At 38.5% G+C, this 16195-nt stretch overlaps 1 protein-coding gene across 7 annotated transcripts in view; it reads right to left on the reverse strand.

Moving 5' to 3' along the window:
• The window catches only part of KNTC1 (kinetochore associated 1), a 73524-nt gene that overhangs the window by 29697 nt on the left and 27632 nt on the right, over positions 1–16195 (reverse strand). For 6 of the 7 annotated variants that reach the window (XM_042961683.1, XM_042961680.1, XM_042961679.1 and 3 more), the window contains 16 exons: positions 15489–15608; positions 15250–15393; positions 14638–14736; positions 13423–13526; positions 13170–13269; positions 12492–12626; positions 11825–11944; positions 9808–9880; positions 9011–9078; positions 5183–5463; positions 4170–4342; positions 3632–3729; positions 2828–2966; positions 2252–2308; positions 1357–1520; positions 197–301 (listed from right to left, as the gene is read on the reverse strand). In XM_042961683.1, coding sequence (XP_042817617.1) covers positions 197–301; positions 1357–1520; positions 2252–2308; positions 2828–2966; positions 3632–3729; positions 4170–4342; positions 5183–5463; positions 9011–9078; positions 9808–9880; positions 11825–11944; positions 12492–12626; positions 13170–13269; positions 13423–13526; positions 14638–14736; positions 15250–15393; positions 15489–15608 — 1980 coding nt within the window. The remainder of the gene's footprint in view (positions 1–196; positions 302–1356; positions 1521–2251; positions 2309–2827; positions 2967–3631; positions 3730–4169; positions 4343–5182; positions 5464–9010; positions 9079–9807; positions 9881–11824; positions 11945–12491; positions 12627–13169; positions 13270–13422; positions 13527–14637; positions 14737–15249; positions 15394–15488; positions 15609–16195) is intronic. The other variant, XM_042961682.1, reaches the window with a different exon arrangement.

Genomic DNA, 16195 nt, shown 5'->3' on the forward strand with positions numbered 1-16195 from the left:
ATAGCACAGAACCCTTACCTTCTTCTCCCTGACAATCCCATCACTTCTCTTTAAGCCCCAATATGCCCTCCCCATCCTCATTCTTATCCTGAGATATCAAAAGCAACTAGAAGAGAGAAAAGGAAAAAAAAAAAAAAAAAGAGAGAGAGAGAGAGAGAGAGAGAGAGAGAGCAGCTTACCAAGAACGGATACTCACTTTGTGCAACAGTGTTGTAGCATTTCCCCTGATAAATGTAACAGCTTTCTCTTTCAGTTCCATAACAACATGCCTTGATTTAACTAATGTGGCCTCTCCAAACAACTTTTAGAAAAGAACAAAAGAATTGTTAGGTCTACTTCTATCTATGTGTCATTTTGAAAACTCTTCTTAAATATTAAGGAACTTTGAAAATTCATCATTATATGCAAAATGTGCTGGCATTTAATCTATGATGACAGAATGCTGCAGCTGAGGGGGGAACTGACTGGGAAGGCACAAAAAGGAACCTTTTCAAATATTCTATACCTTGACTGTGCTGTTGGTGACATGGTGAATACACTGTTGACAGACTTAAAATGTGCAATTTTGAAAGCAATACTTTACTTAAAGTTAATTTTGGGGCACCTGGGTGGCTTAGTTGGTTAAGCATCTAACTCTTGAATTCGGCTCAGATCAGGGTCATGGGATTGAGCTCCACATCAGATTCTGTGCTGAATGCAGAGCCTGCTTAAGATTCTTTCTCTCTCCCTCTCTCTGTCCCTCCCTCCACACTTGCACACTCCCCGTCTTTCAAAAAAAAAATGTATATATATATATATATATATATATATATATATATATATATATAAAAAGATAACGTTAATTTTGTAAAAAATTGTTATTTAACAAATATAAACAGAATAGTAGAAGTGAATGCAATTCTGTGATTAGCTTCATAAGCAAGTTATCAACAGGTACTTTGCCTTCTAGAATCTTTTCAATGATGCTGTCAGGTAATAATTATAATAATTTAGGCTACAGTAAAACAAACAACAGATAGGGTTTTGACCTAATGTATTCACTGGGTTGGGAGTAAGAAGACATATCACTGCAACTTAAAACCTCAACTGAATGATTTCACCTCCCTCAGTCTGCCTCCTCATTTGCAAAATGGAGACTCTCAGGGCTGTTGTCAAGACTGAATATGAAAAGTATGCAAGTACCTTGAACCACACCTGAATCTCAGATGCTCAACACATGTTTCCTAAATCTGACAAATTATCAATTTCCTTGTTCCAGAGCCAAGTGGGAAAATGTGGACTCCAAATCCCTTTGTTTGGTGGTGTATTTGTATCTATATTCCTCCAAAGTGAAAGCATTTGTTCTCAGAACTATACCTTTCCACTCAGGCTGGCATCCATGAAGCTTGATACAGAGTGCTGAAGACAGGTACCAAATGAACCAATGACAAATCTTAGGGCCAGTTCCCACTGGCTAGATTCTTGCAGGTTCTGGAGCAATGCCGAGATGGAATTTATAATAGGTAAAATGAGGTTGTCTCCTGTGAAGTGATAAAAGTACTTCATTTCAGTAAAAGTATTTTAATATTTAGATTTTTCAAAGAAATAAAGATCATAATTATTGAAAAACTGTTTTCAGGGACAGCCAATGTTTTCAATGTAGATAACTATCATAAAATTCTTTTTTTTTCTTTTTTTTCTTTTTTTTAACGTTTATTTATTTTTGAGACAGAGAGAGACAGAGCATGAACGGGGGAGGGTCAGAGAGAGGGAGACACAGAATCCGAAACAGGCTCCAGGCTCTGAGCGGTCAGCACAGAGCCCAATGCGGGGCCCGAACCCATGGACCGCGAGATCATGACCTGAGCCGAAGTCGGCCGCTTAACCGACTGAGCCACCCAGGCACCCCTAAAATTGGTTCTTAAAGCTAGTAAATGAGAGAATTAACACGGACTTTATTTAAACCAGAAAATAACTAAGTTTGACGATAACTGATCTATTTTCAGATGCTTAAGTCATTAGCTGGAAAAAAAGCAAAAAACAAAAAACCACTTCTCCGTGGGGAAAACCAAAATTTATGAACAGATTCATAAGTTAATGTTCCAAGCCAATGACAGTCTCTTGACCTTCTGGAAGAGTAACACTGTAATAGTCATAATTAAGTACATCAAGAACATTAAGTCAGACTTATATTCAAGATTGCAAGGAATTTCTGTTTTTCTGTTATTTATAAAATTGTAATACAATAATGTATATTTCTGATGTCAAGTACCTTCATCAATAGAACGGTATGGTAAACTTGTAGAATCCAAGGGATGTCTCTTGCTTTCTACAAAAAAGAGTGAAATATGTTAACAGTAAATAAAACAACTTGCTTGTAGACCACATATTCCAAGAAATATTTAAATATTATGCTATTAACAAATAATGTTCTAAAATAATCTACTTTAAAAAAAAAAAAGAGCACTTAAGTACATACAGAAAAATACATACGTTAAGTGTACAACTTGATGAAGTGAATACATTCACGTCCCAGAACCCAAACCAAGAAATAGAACCTTACCAGTACCCGAAACCCTCTCTTCCCCCTTTCCAGTCATTATCCACCCTCGAGAGTAACCATTCCCCTGACTTCGGACAGCACAGCTTCTTTATAGCCTGTCCTTGCACTTCACGTGAACGAAATCATATAGTATGACGTGTTCTTTTGTATTTGGCTTCTTTTGGTCAGCGCTGTGCCGGCGAGATTCACCATATTCCCATGTGCAGTCCTAGTTCCAAACCTCCACGCTTTAAAACTTGCATAAAGCAGAAATACATAGAAAATAACAACACAAGTGACATTTACCAGCCAGAGGCAGAAGTGACGCAATCATTTCATAGATAACAGGCAGCACCATCTGTGACTCCAGAACTATCCCATCTTCACTGAAGAAGTCACTGTAAGACCACTCTTCATATGGATCTTTTTGAGTTCCAAAGGAAGTCTAAATACCAAATCACAGAAAAGACACAAGTAAATACACTCCAAAACACAAATACCATCTTCACTAAGCAGAACCCAGAATCAGATGTACTAGAGCCAAACGCAGTTTGGATGGTCAAATACAACTGTGTAGTCTGCTTCCTCTGGGTAGTCTGTGGCTTATGATAATGCCATTTTAAATTAAACCGTTACTCTAAGATAAGGACAATGTCCAGAGATGCCTTTTTTGAGGCCCAACATTTCAAAAGATAGGGCAACTTAAAGCCAATAAATGTCACTGAAAAAGAGGTTTCATGCCCTTGAGTTTTCCGGTCTAGAGTAAGAAAACACAAGAGGTAGGGGCACCTGGGTGGCTCAGACAGTTAAGTGTCTAACTTCAGCTCAGGTCACGATCTCATGGTCCATGAGTTTGAGCCTTGCGTCTTGCTCTATGCTGACAGCTCAGAGCCTGGAGCCTGCTTCGGATTCTTTGTCTCCCCCGTCTCTCTGCCCCTACCCTGCTCTCTCTCTCTCAAAAATAAACATTAAAAAAATAAAAAAATAAATTTAAAAAACCCACAAGAGGTAGATTTGATATTTTTATAAACTATACAAGTGATTTAAAAGTGGTTCATAATGGGCGGGCAGGGATTTGGTTTAAGGAAAAGAAATTTAAAGGCAATTTACTTTCATTAGAATTCCACAGTCATCCATGTGGCACTGTCTGGAAAGCTCTACTGCCGTTAATGTAGATTTACACAGTTCTAAAGCATCTAGCAAAAAATCTGAAAGAAAATGGAGAAAAATCATTACACTAATATTCCACGTGTTTGGAAGAATGAAAACAATCTTTTAATAATTACCATTCAAATTTTAAAGAAGGCCACAAGATAGAACGGTTTCCACACAGCTCTGACTACCCTAAATAATGCAGTTTAAATTTTTACAGAAGCTTGGCCTAGATGTAACCTCGTATGTGGAGAGGCAAGGAACTTCACAATCCCATCAAAGTGATTATTATCAACAGTTGGAAATGACATTGTTAATATCTGTAAATATTTTGAAACAATAATCCCCATGGAGAATCAATTACGACTGGCTCTTTGTACAACAGAGAGAACGATCTTTTGTCTTTATGGCAATGTCCAACTGTGAAGAGACAGCACGTGGGAGATCCGTGTGAAATGAGACACAGAACACAAAACTATATTATACACCCCGTCACCTGGGCTGCAGATGGTGGCAGCTTGGCAAGCTAGAGCATGTATTTCAGAAGGAAGATTGAGGCCCGCGGGTGTTGCCATTGGAATGTCATTAGCCAACATGTGACAAAGCTTCTGACACGTCAAAAACAGCAACTTCCCAGTGTCGGCATTGCGGTGATACTTAAACAAGTCTCTGGAAAAAAGGAAGTGTCAAAAGTGAGAATACTCGGAGCAAAAGCAAATGCATTTGCCTTTCTTGGATTAATAAATAAACACCACCTCTTTAAAAAGGGGCGCCCGGCTGGCTCAGTTACATGTCTGACCGTGGCTCAAGTCATGATCTCGTGGCTCATGAGTTCGAGCCCCGCACTGGGCTGTGTGATAACAGCTCAGAGCCTTGAGCCTGCTTCAGATTGTGTGTGTCTCTCTCTCTGCCCCCGACTCACGCTCTGTCTCTCTCTCTCAAAAATAAACATACATTGGGGTGGCTGGATGGCTCAGTCGGTTAAGGGTCCGACTCTTGGTTTCAGCTTAGGTCATGATCTCACAGTTGGTGGGTTCGAGCCCTGCATCGGACTCTGTGTTGACAGTGTGGAGCCTGCTTAGGATTCTCTCTTTCCCTCTCTTTCTCTGCCCCTCCGCTGTTAGTGCTCTCTCTCGCTCTCAAAGTAAATAAATAAACTTCAAAAATAATGAAAATAAACACTAAAAAATAAATAAAAAATAAAATCTCTTTAAAAATGTTTTTATGCCATCTAATGTGCTTTGTCTTTTAACTTATTTGGGATATTATTAACTGTCAGAGGGCAAGGCAACCTAAATTCCATGGTTAGGTTACCTAACGACTCACATCATGTGAGTTACCTGCCTGCTATGCTACCATTTTGTGACCTAAACTAGGCTCCGAGGGCGAGAAACCAAGAATGATATCCATGCAAATGAAAAGGTCACTGGCCTAACCCTATTACCAAAGAAGTCAAGGAAGCACGTGTTCCTTTCAGACAAGCTATGTGTGCACGGGGCCGGGGCTCACCTGCATCTTCTCAGCGCTGCTTCCAGGTTCCCATGGTTTAAGGCTCTCAAGGTCAGCTCGGCCTCCCGCTCTTGTGTGGACAAGTGCAGGGCCAGCGCCTGTCTGTGCAGCTTGGACTTGGTGCTCGGGCTCTTGTCCTCGGCAGCTGGAGGCTCTGCAGAGCTCTGGGATTTGTGTTTGGTCTGTGTGACTTCGTGAGCTCTGATGTACTGTTCACGGAGCTCTGAGACCAGGGCACTGTTGCTGTAATCTCCAAAGGACAGGAAGACCTCGAAGTTCTCCTAGGAAGGCAAACAGGACAGCGTGCCTCATGTGCTCACTTCATCTGTTGTTAAAAACCACTGGTGAGTCTCAAATCTCTCCTTATTCTCCCTCAAAGACAACTCCCATGTTAATTAAGAATTTAAGACTTTATATTTCAAGTTATGAAAATAATACTATAATAAGTTTGAAAAACAGGAAAAACCATTTTAACCCAAGGATTTTTTTCTTTTCCTTGTTTATTTTAAATTTTTTTTTTTTTAACGTTTATTTATTTTTGAGACAGAGAGAGACAGAGCATGAACGGCAGAGGGGCAGAGAGAGAGGAAGACACAGAATCGGAAGCAGGCTCCAGGATCTGAGCCATCAGCCCAGAGCCCGACGCGGGGCTCGAACTCACGGACCGCGAGATCGTGACCTGAGCCGAAGTCGGACGCTCAACCGACTGAGCCACCCAGGCGCCCCACAATGTTTATTTTTAAGAGAGAGAGAGAGAGAGAGAGAGAGAGAGCGAGAGCAAGGGAGGGGCAGAGAGGGAGACAGATAATCCAAAGCGGGCTGCACATTGACAGCCGACAGCCTGATGCGGGGCTTGAACTCATAAACCGCCAGATCACGACCTGAGCCGAAGTCAGACGCTTTAACCAACTGAGTCACCAAGGCGCCCCTTAACCCAGGATTTTCTAAATGTCAGCACTATTGACACCATTTCTTGGTGTCAGATCATTCTTTATTGTGGGGGAATCCTTGAATAGCAAAAGTGACAGAATTAAGTATTAGGTTTGGGTGACTGAAGAAACCAGCTTTGCTCTTTTTTGTAATAATTCCTTTTGGCTGCTAACTCCAGACTTAGAATTTATTTTTCTTACCAGATTAAAAAAAATCCCCCTGAGGCCCAGGGAAGGATACCAAGAGGCAGTGAGATCACCTTCTTCTCCCCCTCTTCTTCTGGCTCTCCTCCCTCTCTTCTTTTCTTTCCCCTTCTTCTATTTTTTTTAAGTAATCTCTACACTTAACATAGGGCTCAAACTTACGATCCCAAGATCAAGTCACGTGCTCTTCTAACTGAACCAGTCAGGTGCCCCCTAGACCTTCTGTTTTGATGCAGTACTCTACAGCAAGGTTTCTCAATCTTGCCAGATCCTCTGTTGTGAGGGCTGTCCTGTGCACTGTAGCAGCATCCCTGGCCTCTACCTGCTAGATGCCACTAGCACCCTCCTTCTACCACTCGTGACAATCAAAAACTATCAAAACTCCCTTCACAGTGCCAAGTACTCCCTGGGAGCAAACACACCTGAGCTGAGAACTGGTTATCCTAATAAGCAGTGACCATTTTCTTGGTCTTTCTTTTCAGTTTTCTTCACCAGCATTTTGTGGCTACACGGGTAATTTCATATGTTACCTTCTCCAGTTAACACTATGGCATTTCTCCTTTCTCCTGTCATTACACAGACTTCACAAATATTATTTTGGATGCCTGCATAACTTAATCTATGGTGCAGTTATTTATAAAATGTAAAATTTTGAAACTGAGGCTTTTCCCCAAAAAATATTAGTTATCTTTCCCAAAGGGGATGCATCATGTAGAAATACTTATTTATAAAAATAAATAGAATGTTTACTGCAGATAAGTTGTGGAAGACTTTATTCATTATGTGTCACAATTCCCTCTTTATTAGGAACCACAGAAATGTTTATGCTTATAACCACAGACTATCTCTAGAAAAATACACAAGAAACTGGCAACAGCAGTTGCATCTAATGTGGGCAACTGGATAGCTGGAATATCAGGGTAGGAGGAAGACTTGTTTTTCACTATATATTCTTTCAAACTTTTTTTTTTTTGTCAAAGAGTTAATTCCTTATTGTTTACAACATGCAGTACAGAATTTTAGTAAGTTTATTTTTTATTGTGGTAAAATATACATAAAATTCACCATTTTAACCATTTTAAAGCCTTTTGAATTATGTAGCATCCATGTATAATCTAGTCAAAGATAAATATACAAGTGATTAAACCAAGAAGTTTCTCTTTTCAATGTGCATCTTTTTCCCAAGGAATGTAGCTTCTGTGTGTAGTCAATATAGCTCATGATTTTTCAAGAAGATATATATATGTTTTTAACGTTTTATTTTTGAAAAAACACAAGCTGGGGAGGGGCAGAGAACCCAAGGTGGGGCTTGAACTCACAAACAGTGACATCATGACCTGAGCCAAAATCGAACGTTTAATCGACTGAGTCACCCAGGTGCTCCCAAGGATATATATTTTTTTATTTTCAGTAATCTTATTTTAACTATTTATTGCTGCTGAGGCAGTACTAAGTAGAATAAGCAAGGGTACTGAGGTCAGACACATGGGGTCCGAGTAGCGGGTTCAGGTGATGAGCTCACCATGTTCACTGCAGCATTACTCACAACAGCCAAAAAGAAAAAACAACTTAAGTGTCTATCAACAGAGGAATAAACAAAATGTGGTCCACTCCTACAATGGAACATGAGTCAGGTGTTAAAGGAATGAAGCACTGACACCTGATACACGGAGGAACTTTGAAAACATGCTGAGAGAAGCCAGACACAATGAGATAAATATTGTAGGATTCCACTTACAAGAAATCTATAGAAAGGCAAATTCAGAGAAAGTAGATCAAAGGTTTCCAGGGGTTGGAACGGGGGGTTACTGCTTAATGGGTAAAAATGGGTAAAATGCATAAAAAGTTTCTGCTTGAGGGGACGAAAAGTAGATGGTGGTGAAGGTCACAACATTGTAAGTGTAATTAATGCCATTGAACTATATATTGAAAAATGGGTAAAATGGCAAATTTTACATTGTTACCACAATTATGAAAAATTATTAATATACCAAAAGCACTGAATTATACACTTTAAATAGATGAACAGTATGGTATGTGAATTACATCTCCATAAAATTGTTTTTTCCTTTTACTTTTAAATTTTTATTTATTTTTGACAGAGAAAACGCATATGTTTGTGAGGGTGGAGTAGAGAGGGAGGGAGAGAGTCCTAAGCAGGCTCCCTGCTGTCAGTGAAGAGCCTGGGGCTCAATCTCACGAGATCTCAAACTGTGTGACCAATGTCCCAAGCTGTGACGGTGAGACCATGACCTGAGCCAAAATCAAGAGTCCGATGCTTAACCGACTGAGCCACCAAGGCACCCCAGGTTGTTTTACAAATGAGAGAAAAAAAGGAAAACCAGTACGCTGTAACTACAATTCCCGAAGGCTTGGGGCACCTGGGTGGCTCAGCTGGTTGAGCATCCAACTTGGGATCAGGTCATAATATCATGGTTTGTGGGTTTGAGCCCCACATCGGGCTCCCTGCTATCAGTGCAGAGCCAGCTTCAGATCCCCTGTCCCCTTCTCTTTCTGCCTCTCCCTCACTTGCACTTTCTCTCTCAAAAAACATTAAAAAAAAAAAATAACAAAATAAAATTATTGAAGACCAGTACAGAAAGTTTGAAGGATGGACTGATCATCCATGTCAAATGCAGTGATAAGTAACATAATCAGTAAAGTAATAATGTTCAACATAACTTAACGTCTTTACCTGTAAGCTAGCAACAGCTTTAAATTGTTTCAGGATTTCTTCACATTCATCCTTCTTCTGCAGATTGTCTGTAATTAAATTTTTTTAAGTTATAGTAGACATCCAAATTCCCCTATTATTAGATTTTTTTTTTTTTTTTTTTTTTAAGTAGGCTCCATGCCCAATGTGGGGCTTGAACTCAAGACCCTGAGATCAAAAGTCACATGCTCCACCGACTGAGATAGCCAGGTGCCCCTTATCAGGGTTTTTTTAAAGCTAATGTTTTAACTGGCTATGGGTCTTTTATCTCAAGTCTTCAGTAGTTCTTTTCAGAAGCTGAGGTAAGAGAATTTAAGTACAAAAAATCTATTCTTTCTGAAGATAGAAAAGAGCAGCTTATGGGTTACAAGAGAAATGGCAGTATTCTGAAATAAATTTTAGCTTTTTTCCCCCCAAGAGTTACTTTGTTAATGTTTTACTTAAGTTCAAGTTTAAACAGGTTTTTGCCTGACCACGACCAAACGATAAGTGAGAAATCTGAGCAGTAAGTGCAAGGCACCAAAGAAATCCAATCTAGCCTCAAAAAGCTTACTGAAGCATATAAACAAATGGTCAGGTGATTTTAGAGGTTTCTGTTTTTACACTACTAATCAAAAGAATAAAGGAAGGAAGACTTTTCATGAGGAAAAATGGGTGGGGTCAATGAAGACAAAGCAAGAAAAAACAAGGATAAGGACAAGGGCTGTCACTGATGCTCCTTTCTGGAAAGGGCAAGCTTAGGAACAAAACCAAGATGAAGGCACAAAGGTAGAATGTACCTTTCTGGATGTCACATAGCATTTTAAGAATGTCTACGGATGTCTTCGCTACAGACATTCTCCAGGCCTTGTCCTTAAAAGGAAAATAGAAAATAAAACATATTTCTTTTATTCGTACTTTTTATTCACTCTTTTATTCACTACTAGTGAAGTACACATACAAACAAATACACAAAAGCCATGAAATCAGAAAAAAAAAAACAAAACAAACAGTAAAATGACTGAAAAAAAATGAGAGGTCAGTCATCACAGGGAGTCAAGCCGCTGAGAAATGGATAATTGAATCGCATAGAATGTAAACATGAAAAACACTGGTACGAACGCTTGGATATATGATTTAGAAATACCATAGAGCAGGCAAATCCCCAAATCACACCTTTCAGCTACACTATTTTTTTTACATATGTAATGTTTTTTTTTTTTATTTTTGAGAGAGAGAGAGAGACAGCCACTCAGGCACCCCTCAGCTACACTGTAATTAATCGTCACTTGGGTTTTGTTTTTTAAATAGTTTTTATTGGACAAAACATTCAGAAAAGCTCTCTGGAAAAGTTAAAAAGAACTGAACTTGTTTAAGCCCAGAGAATCAAAGTCTAAGAAATAATCATTATCTTCAAGACTGAAAAAGATTTGAGGCACCTGGGTGGCTCAGTTGGTTGAACGTCTGACTTCGGCTCAGGCTATGATCTCACAGTTGTGAGTTCGAGCCCCGCGTTGGTCGGGCTCTGTGCTGACAGCTCGGAGCCTGGAGCCAGCTTCAGATTCTGTGTCTCCCTCTCTCTCTGCCCCTCCCCAACTAGCACTCTCTCTCTCAAGAAAATAAACACTAGGGGCGCCTGGGTGGCGCAGTCGGTTAAGCATCCGACTTCAGCCAGGTCACGATCTCGCGGTCCGTGAGTTCGAGCCCCGCGTCAGGCTCTGGGCTGATGGCTCGGAGCCTGGAGCCTGTTTCCGATTCTGTGTCTCCCTCTCTCTCTGCCCCTCCCCCGTTCATGCTCTGTCTCTCTCTGTCCCAAAAATAAATAAAAAACGTTGAAAAAAAAATTAAAAAAAAAAAAAAAAGAAAGAAAATAAACACTAAAAAAAAAAGGACTGAAAAAGATGAAAACAAACAAAAAGACAAGAAAAATCAAAGGAGGAAAAGCTTTAATTGAAGACATGATGTATGTGAAATGCTTAGCAAGTGCAAGGTCCACACAAAGTACTCAAGTATTTCCACTCTGGGGCGCAGTCCGAGCTGGTGGTTAAGAACACAGACTTTGGTATCAGATGGTTTGAGGTGAGGTTCTGCCACTTTCTAATAACGCCGGGAAAGTCACTCATCTTAAAATGTTAGTTTCTGAACTTAATCTATAAGGAGCTGACAACAGGAACCATCTCAGAATGTTGTTGTGAAGAGGAAAGTGGACAATTCATTTAACCTATTTAACCTAAGCCCCCAGCATTATAACAGTATAACAAATATTAGATACCAAAATAACCAAACTTATTTCCCTAAAGGTAAAAAATTACTAAAGTGGACTGCTGACACAGGATGGGGGATAAACGGTAAAAAAAACCCTCAACTGTCCTGAAAAAATTAGGTATTTGGTTCCTCATCTCTCTCAAGAAGTGAAGTGGCTCTTTTAAAATTGTTTCTAAGTTCAACATTCTAAGATTATTGAGATTTACATGGGTTCTGTGGCTGACATTATTTGATAGTAATGACTATGTCCTATACAACACAAAATACTTTATATTGCATGGCTTTATGGAAAACCCTTTGTGTACAACAACTAGTTCAATTAATCCTGGTTTGTAGATCCTTGATTATTCAGTGTGGGCTCAAGCCACTGCTCCGAGGCAGCCATATGTGGTTCTTTTCTATGTAGTGAATTTACACAGGGATTTTTACATTAGAACATTCTAGCAATGAGAAGAGCAGATATTCATATTTTGCTTATCCATCTTTTCTATCCTGTTGATTAATATCCATAAATATTGGATTTATCTATATTTTATTTAGTGAAAATCTCACCTCTTTAGAATCATCCGGTTCTTCTTGTAATGCCAGTCGTGCCCATAAGATTACCCGTTCTGCAGTTTTCTCCGCTTGAGCAGGAGGCAAAGACCTCAACAGAAGCACACAGTCTTCACCCTTTAACAGTGTTTGAAAGGAAGAAAAGTGTAAAGGACAGTTTGGAAAGTTTGGACTTACCTCTTCCTTTTCTATTTAAAGGTGAAAAGACGTCAATTAAAAAAACAGAATATAGTCTGATGTTTCAAAAATTTTGCTAATTCTGGTTTTGACAACAGCAAACAAAAAGATAAAATTAAAATACAAACCTTTGTATGTTGTGACTCTTAAGTATGCTCATGTTATCAAATTATATCAAAATAAAGACAGTTAAAATACAAAAAAAAAAAAAAGAACATCCTACTCTGGAATCAAAGGGTCCTACAGCGTATATAAAACATGAGTCTATGTTTCATAACAACGAAATAGTATGAAAGCCCAACAGCCAGTCACTAAATACTTTTTAAAGAACCTACAGTTATGAAAAATGTGGCCAATCTAACATCCAATATTTTCATCTTGGTGTAACTTTCTTTTGTGCTAATCTAGTCAGATAATTTGATTGATATGAGCTTTTACAGATTTAGTTGACAAAGAAATCTAAGAAAGGATAATATAAAACTCATACCTGTTCTCTATCCATCAGGTCAATAATCTTTAGACTATAAATTTCATCATCAGGTAACATATACGCTTGGGCCACCTTCAAAGCATCTTCTAAAGAAGATGGGACATCTTGTTTGAGAATATATCTGACCACCCTCTGAAACAGAGACAATATACAATATATACTTTCTTCGTCATGAAATCTCAGAGAACCCAGAAATCCTTTGCTCGTAAGGGCACAGTACTCATCAAATTAAAATCAAGCAGCAGAAAACAAAGCTGTGTGAAAAATTAAAACATGATTTATATTCTGAATTTTATGACAGTCCTGTCTACCTTCTTCCCCATCGCCCAGCTTTATTGGGGTATATGTGACAAATAAATGTTGCGTATACTTCAGGTGTACAACTTGATGATCTGATACACTCCTTTTGGAAAGGTCTTCCTTTATTTTTTTAAGTAATTTCTACACATAACATGAGGTTCAAACTTACAACCCTTAGGTCAAGAGTCACATGCTCCACTGACTGAGCCAGCCAGATACCCCTGAAGATCCTACTCACATTCTGTCTAACAAAAGGAAAGTAGTGAGGAACCTAGCCCTATGAGCTTTTAAGAATATAAAGTCCTCGTTACATTTTCCAAGTTGCTTTCAACATGGAACAGAGGAGTTAAAAGACTCTTCAACTATTATACTTACCATGATTTCCTTGTTTAAGAGATTCACCTCCCTTATTCCATAACCTCGTAAAAGTTTTTTCATCTCCATTAGTTTATAACTTTCCTGCAATAACTTGACCCTAAAAGGAAATTGTTGATATTAACATGGATTGTATTTTTTTAATGAAATAATAAGGGACACAGTAAAGGAAAGAAAACCATAAATAGATGTCAAGTGAAAACATGAGGTTTATCCAACACCAAAACAACTATTTGGGAGACTGTCATCTTACTTGGGATGGTCCATCTCTAAATGCTGTCTCACCAGCTGCTCCACAGCCACGCTCCAGGGAACCACCGCAGCGTACATGATCTTAAGCACAGCATCAAATATGAGCTACAAAGATACACACACACCAGTCATGAAGAGGCCTCAGATTTATGTCTCATGCAAATTAATGACACTGTCTAATCTACAGTAGATGTCTTATATCCACTGTGCAGTACTCTGAGAATATTCCCTCTGATTGCAAAAATACATATTTCTTCCAGTTTTCACACATAAAGTACAATTTTATTATTTAGAAAAACTCAGAAAAATATTTTCTCTGCTGAAAGTTAAATCATATACCTCTATTCCTACAGACTCCAGTCTCTTTAAAAATATTTTTCAGGATTTTATTCATATTTTTATAATGGTGTCCAGTAACAGTGAGAAGCCAAAATAAAAAATGTTTCAAAAAAAAAAATGTTTCCATGTTTGTATTATCATAGAAAAGCCTAGAAATATATGCATCCCATCATCCACGATAGTTCTTCTAAGAACGGGATGAGAAAGTTTTTACTTTTTATAATTAAAGAAAATGGAATTTTGGTTTTTTTTTTTTTCTTTTTTTTAAATTCTTTTTCCAAACCTCAGAAATTCTCCTTAGCAAATATTGTGTTGCAGGGCACCTGGGTGGCTTAGTTGGCTAAGCGTCCAACTTTGGGTCAGGTCATGATCTCATGGTTTGTGAGTTTGAGCCCTGCATTGGGCTCTATGCTGACAGCTCAGAGCCTGGAACCTGCTTCAGATTCTGTGTCTTCCTCTCTCTGCCCCTCCCCCACTCATGCTCTGTCTTTGTCTCTCAAAAATAAATACACATTAAAGAAAAAAAATTTTTATTTTTACTTATTTATTTATTTATTTATTTATTTTAACGTTTATTTATTTTTGAGACAGAGAGAAACAGAGCATGAACGGGGTGAGGGTCAGAGAGAGGGAGACCCAGAACCCGAAGCAGGCTCCAGGCTCTGAGCTGTCAGCACAGAGTCTGATGCGGGGCTCGAACTCACAGACCGCGAGATCATGACCTGAGCTGAAGTCGGCCGCTTAACCGACTGAGCCACCCAGGCGCCCTGAAAAAAATTTTTTAAACAAATATGTGTTGCTTTTGTGATTAGAGAAAAAGTTTTAAGACAAGATGCAACGCTCAAAAGGAAAATCTGCACGGTCACGACGTACTTACATCTGTGTCAGATAAACATCCTATTACTGCCATGGCTTTTGCTTCCCATGCAGTTTCAAAGAGTGAGGTGGACTTTGAACTACATCTCTTCAATAAATCCTAAAAGGGGATAAACATATATACTTTTTTATTTAAAACTCTCACATACACAAAAAGTAAAACACAGAGATAAATAGCTTTTATGGACATGAAAAAAAAACAAACACAAAAACTACTTAGCCATGAATGTTAAACAATACTCGAGAAAGACAAAATTGCCAAAGCCTTGGCCTTTAGTTTTATATGGTACAGAAAACTTAAGAAGGAAACATTCTTGAAGAATTTACAAATAAGATTATTGCAGCTTATTAATGTGTGAAAATAATTGCTAACATTTATTGAGCTTATGCTCCTATTATTTCACAATAACAATTTGGAGGAATAATTAATTATATTATCCCATTTTGCCCAAGGTTACCATCGATCAGTGGCAGTTATCCCACATAACCTTGCCAATACAACATGCTGCATAAATCCTAATGGTAAAGTATGACATTTCTTAAAGGTTAAATGTTTAATATAATGACACATTGCACAGAGGCAAGGAAAAAAGACTAGATCTAAAGAAGTTACCTCTATGTAGAGCAGGAGAAGTTCCTCCTCTTGCAAGCCATGTTCCCTCATGTAAACTCTTATAAACTTCTCTAAGATGGAAGGAATCAGCTCTGGGGCTAACACTTTATCAAACATCCGGAACACAATGGTGGTTGTATTCTCCTGGATGCCAAAAGAAAGATGGTATAGATGCAAGCTCTAGCCATAGTGGCTGTGATTAAAAACTAATAATACTTCTGATAAGTCTAGACTTTTACCTTCTCAAAATCAGAGAGGGCCAGTTTGCAGTTGTATTTCCTATGCAATGTGATCAACTCCTGCAAGTTATTTACCAAAGTCCTTAACTGACATACTTCCTCTGTGTTTTGATAATCCTTCTAAAACAGAAGTGTGAAAAGGAAATATACAAAAAGTCAGAATTATTTCAGATAAGGAGTGCCTGGGTACCTCAGTCGGTTAAGTGTCTCACTCTTGGTTTTGGCTCAGGTCATAATCTTATGGCTTCGTGGTTTGAGCCCCACACTGGGCTCTGCACTGGCCATGTGGAGCCTGCTTGGGATTCTCTCTCCCTCTCTCTCTCTCTCTGCCCCTCCCCACTTGTGGTGTCTCTGTCTCTCTCAAAATAAATAAATAAACTTAAAAAAAAAAAAAGAATTATTTCATATAAAATAAGAATTGGCCATGATTATGGTCTTAAGGGGAAATCTGCACCTAATACCTTTAAATTTTGTAGAATTTTGACTCATACACTAGTACAAATTGACAGATCAGAATCCAACAGAAATCTAAAAGCAATTTTCCCTCTCAAAAAAAATACACAGAAAAACTTCAATGTTAGTGTAATTTTTTTAAATGTTTTATTTTTATTTTGTTTTAAGATTTGTTTTTAAGCAATCTCTACACTCAACATGGGGTTGAACCTACAACCCAGAGATCAAGAGCGCACGCTCCACCGACTGAGCCA

This window comes from Panthera tigris, chromosome D3 (assembly GCF_018350195.1).
Source record: "Panthera tigris isolate Pti1 chromosome D3, P.tigris_Pti1_mat1.1, whole genome shotgun sequence".
Classification (NCBI taxonomy): Eukaryota; Metazoa; Chordata; class Mammalia; order Carnivora; family Felidae; genus Panthera; species Panthera tigris.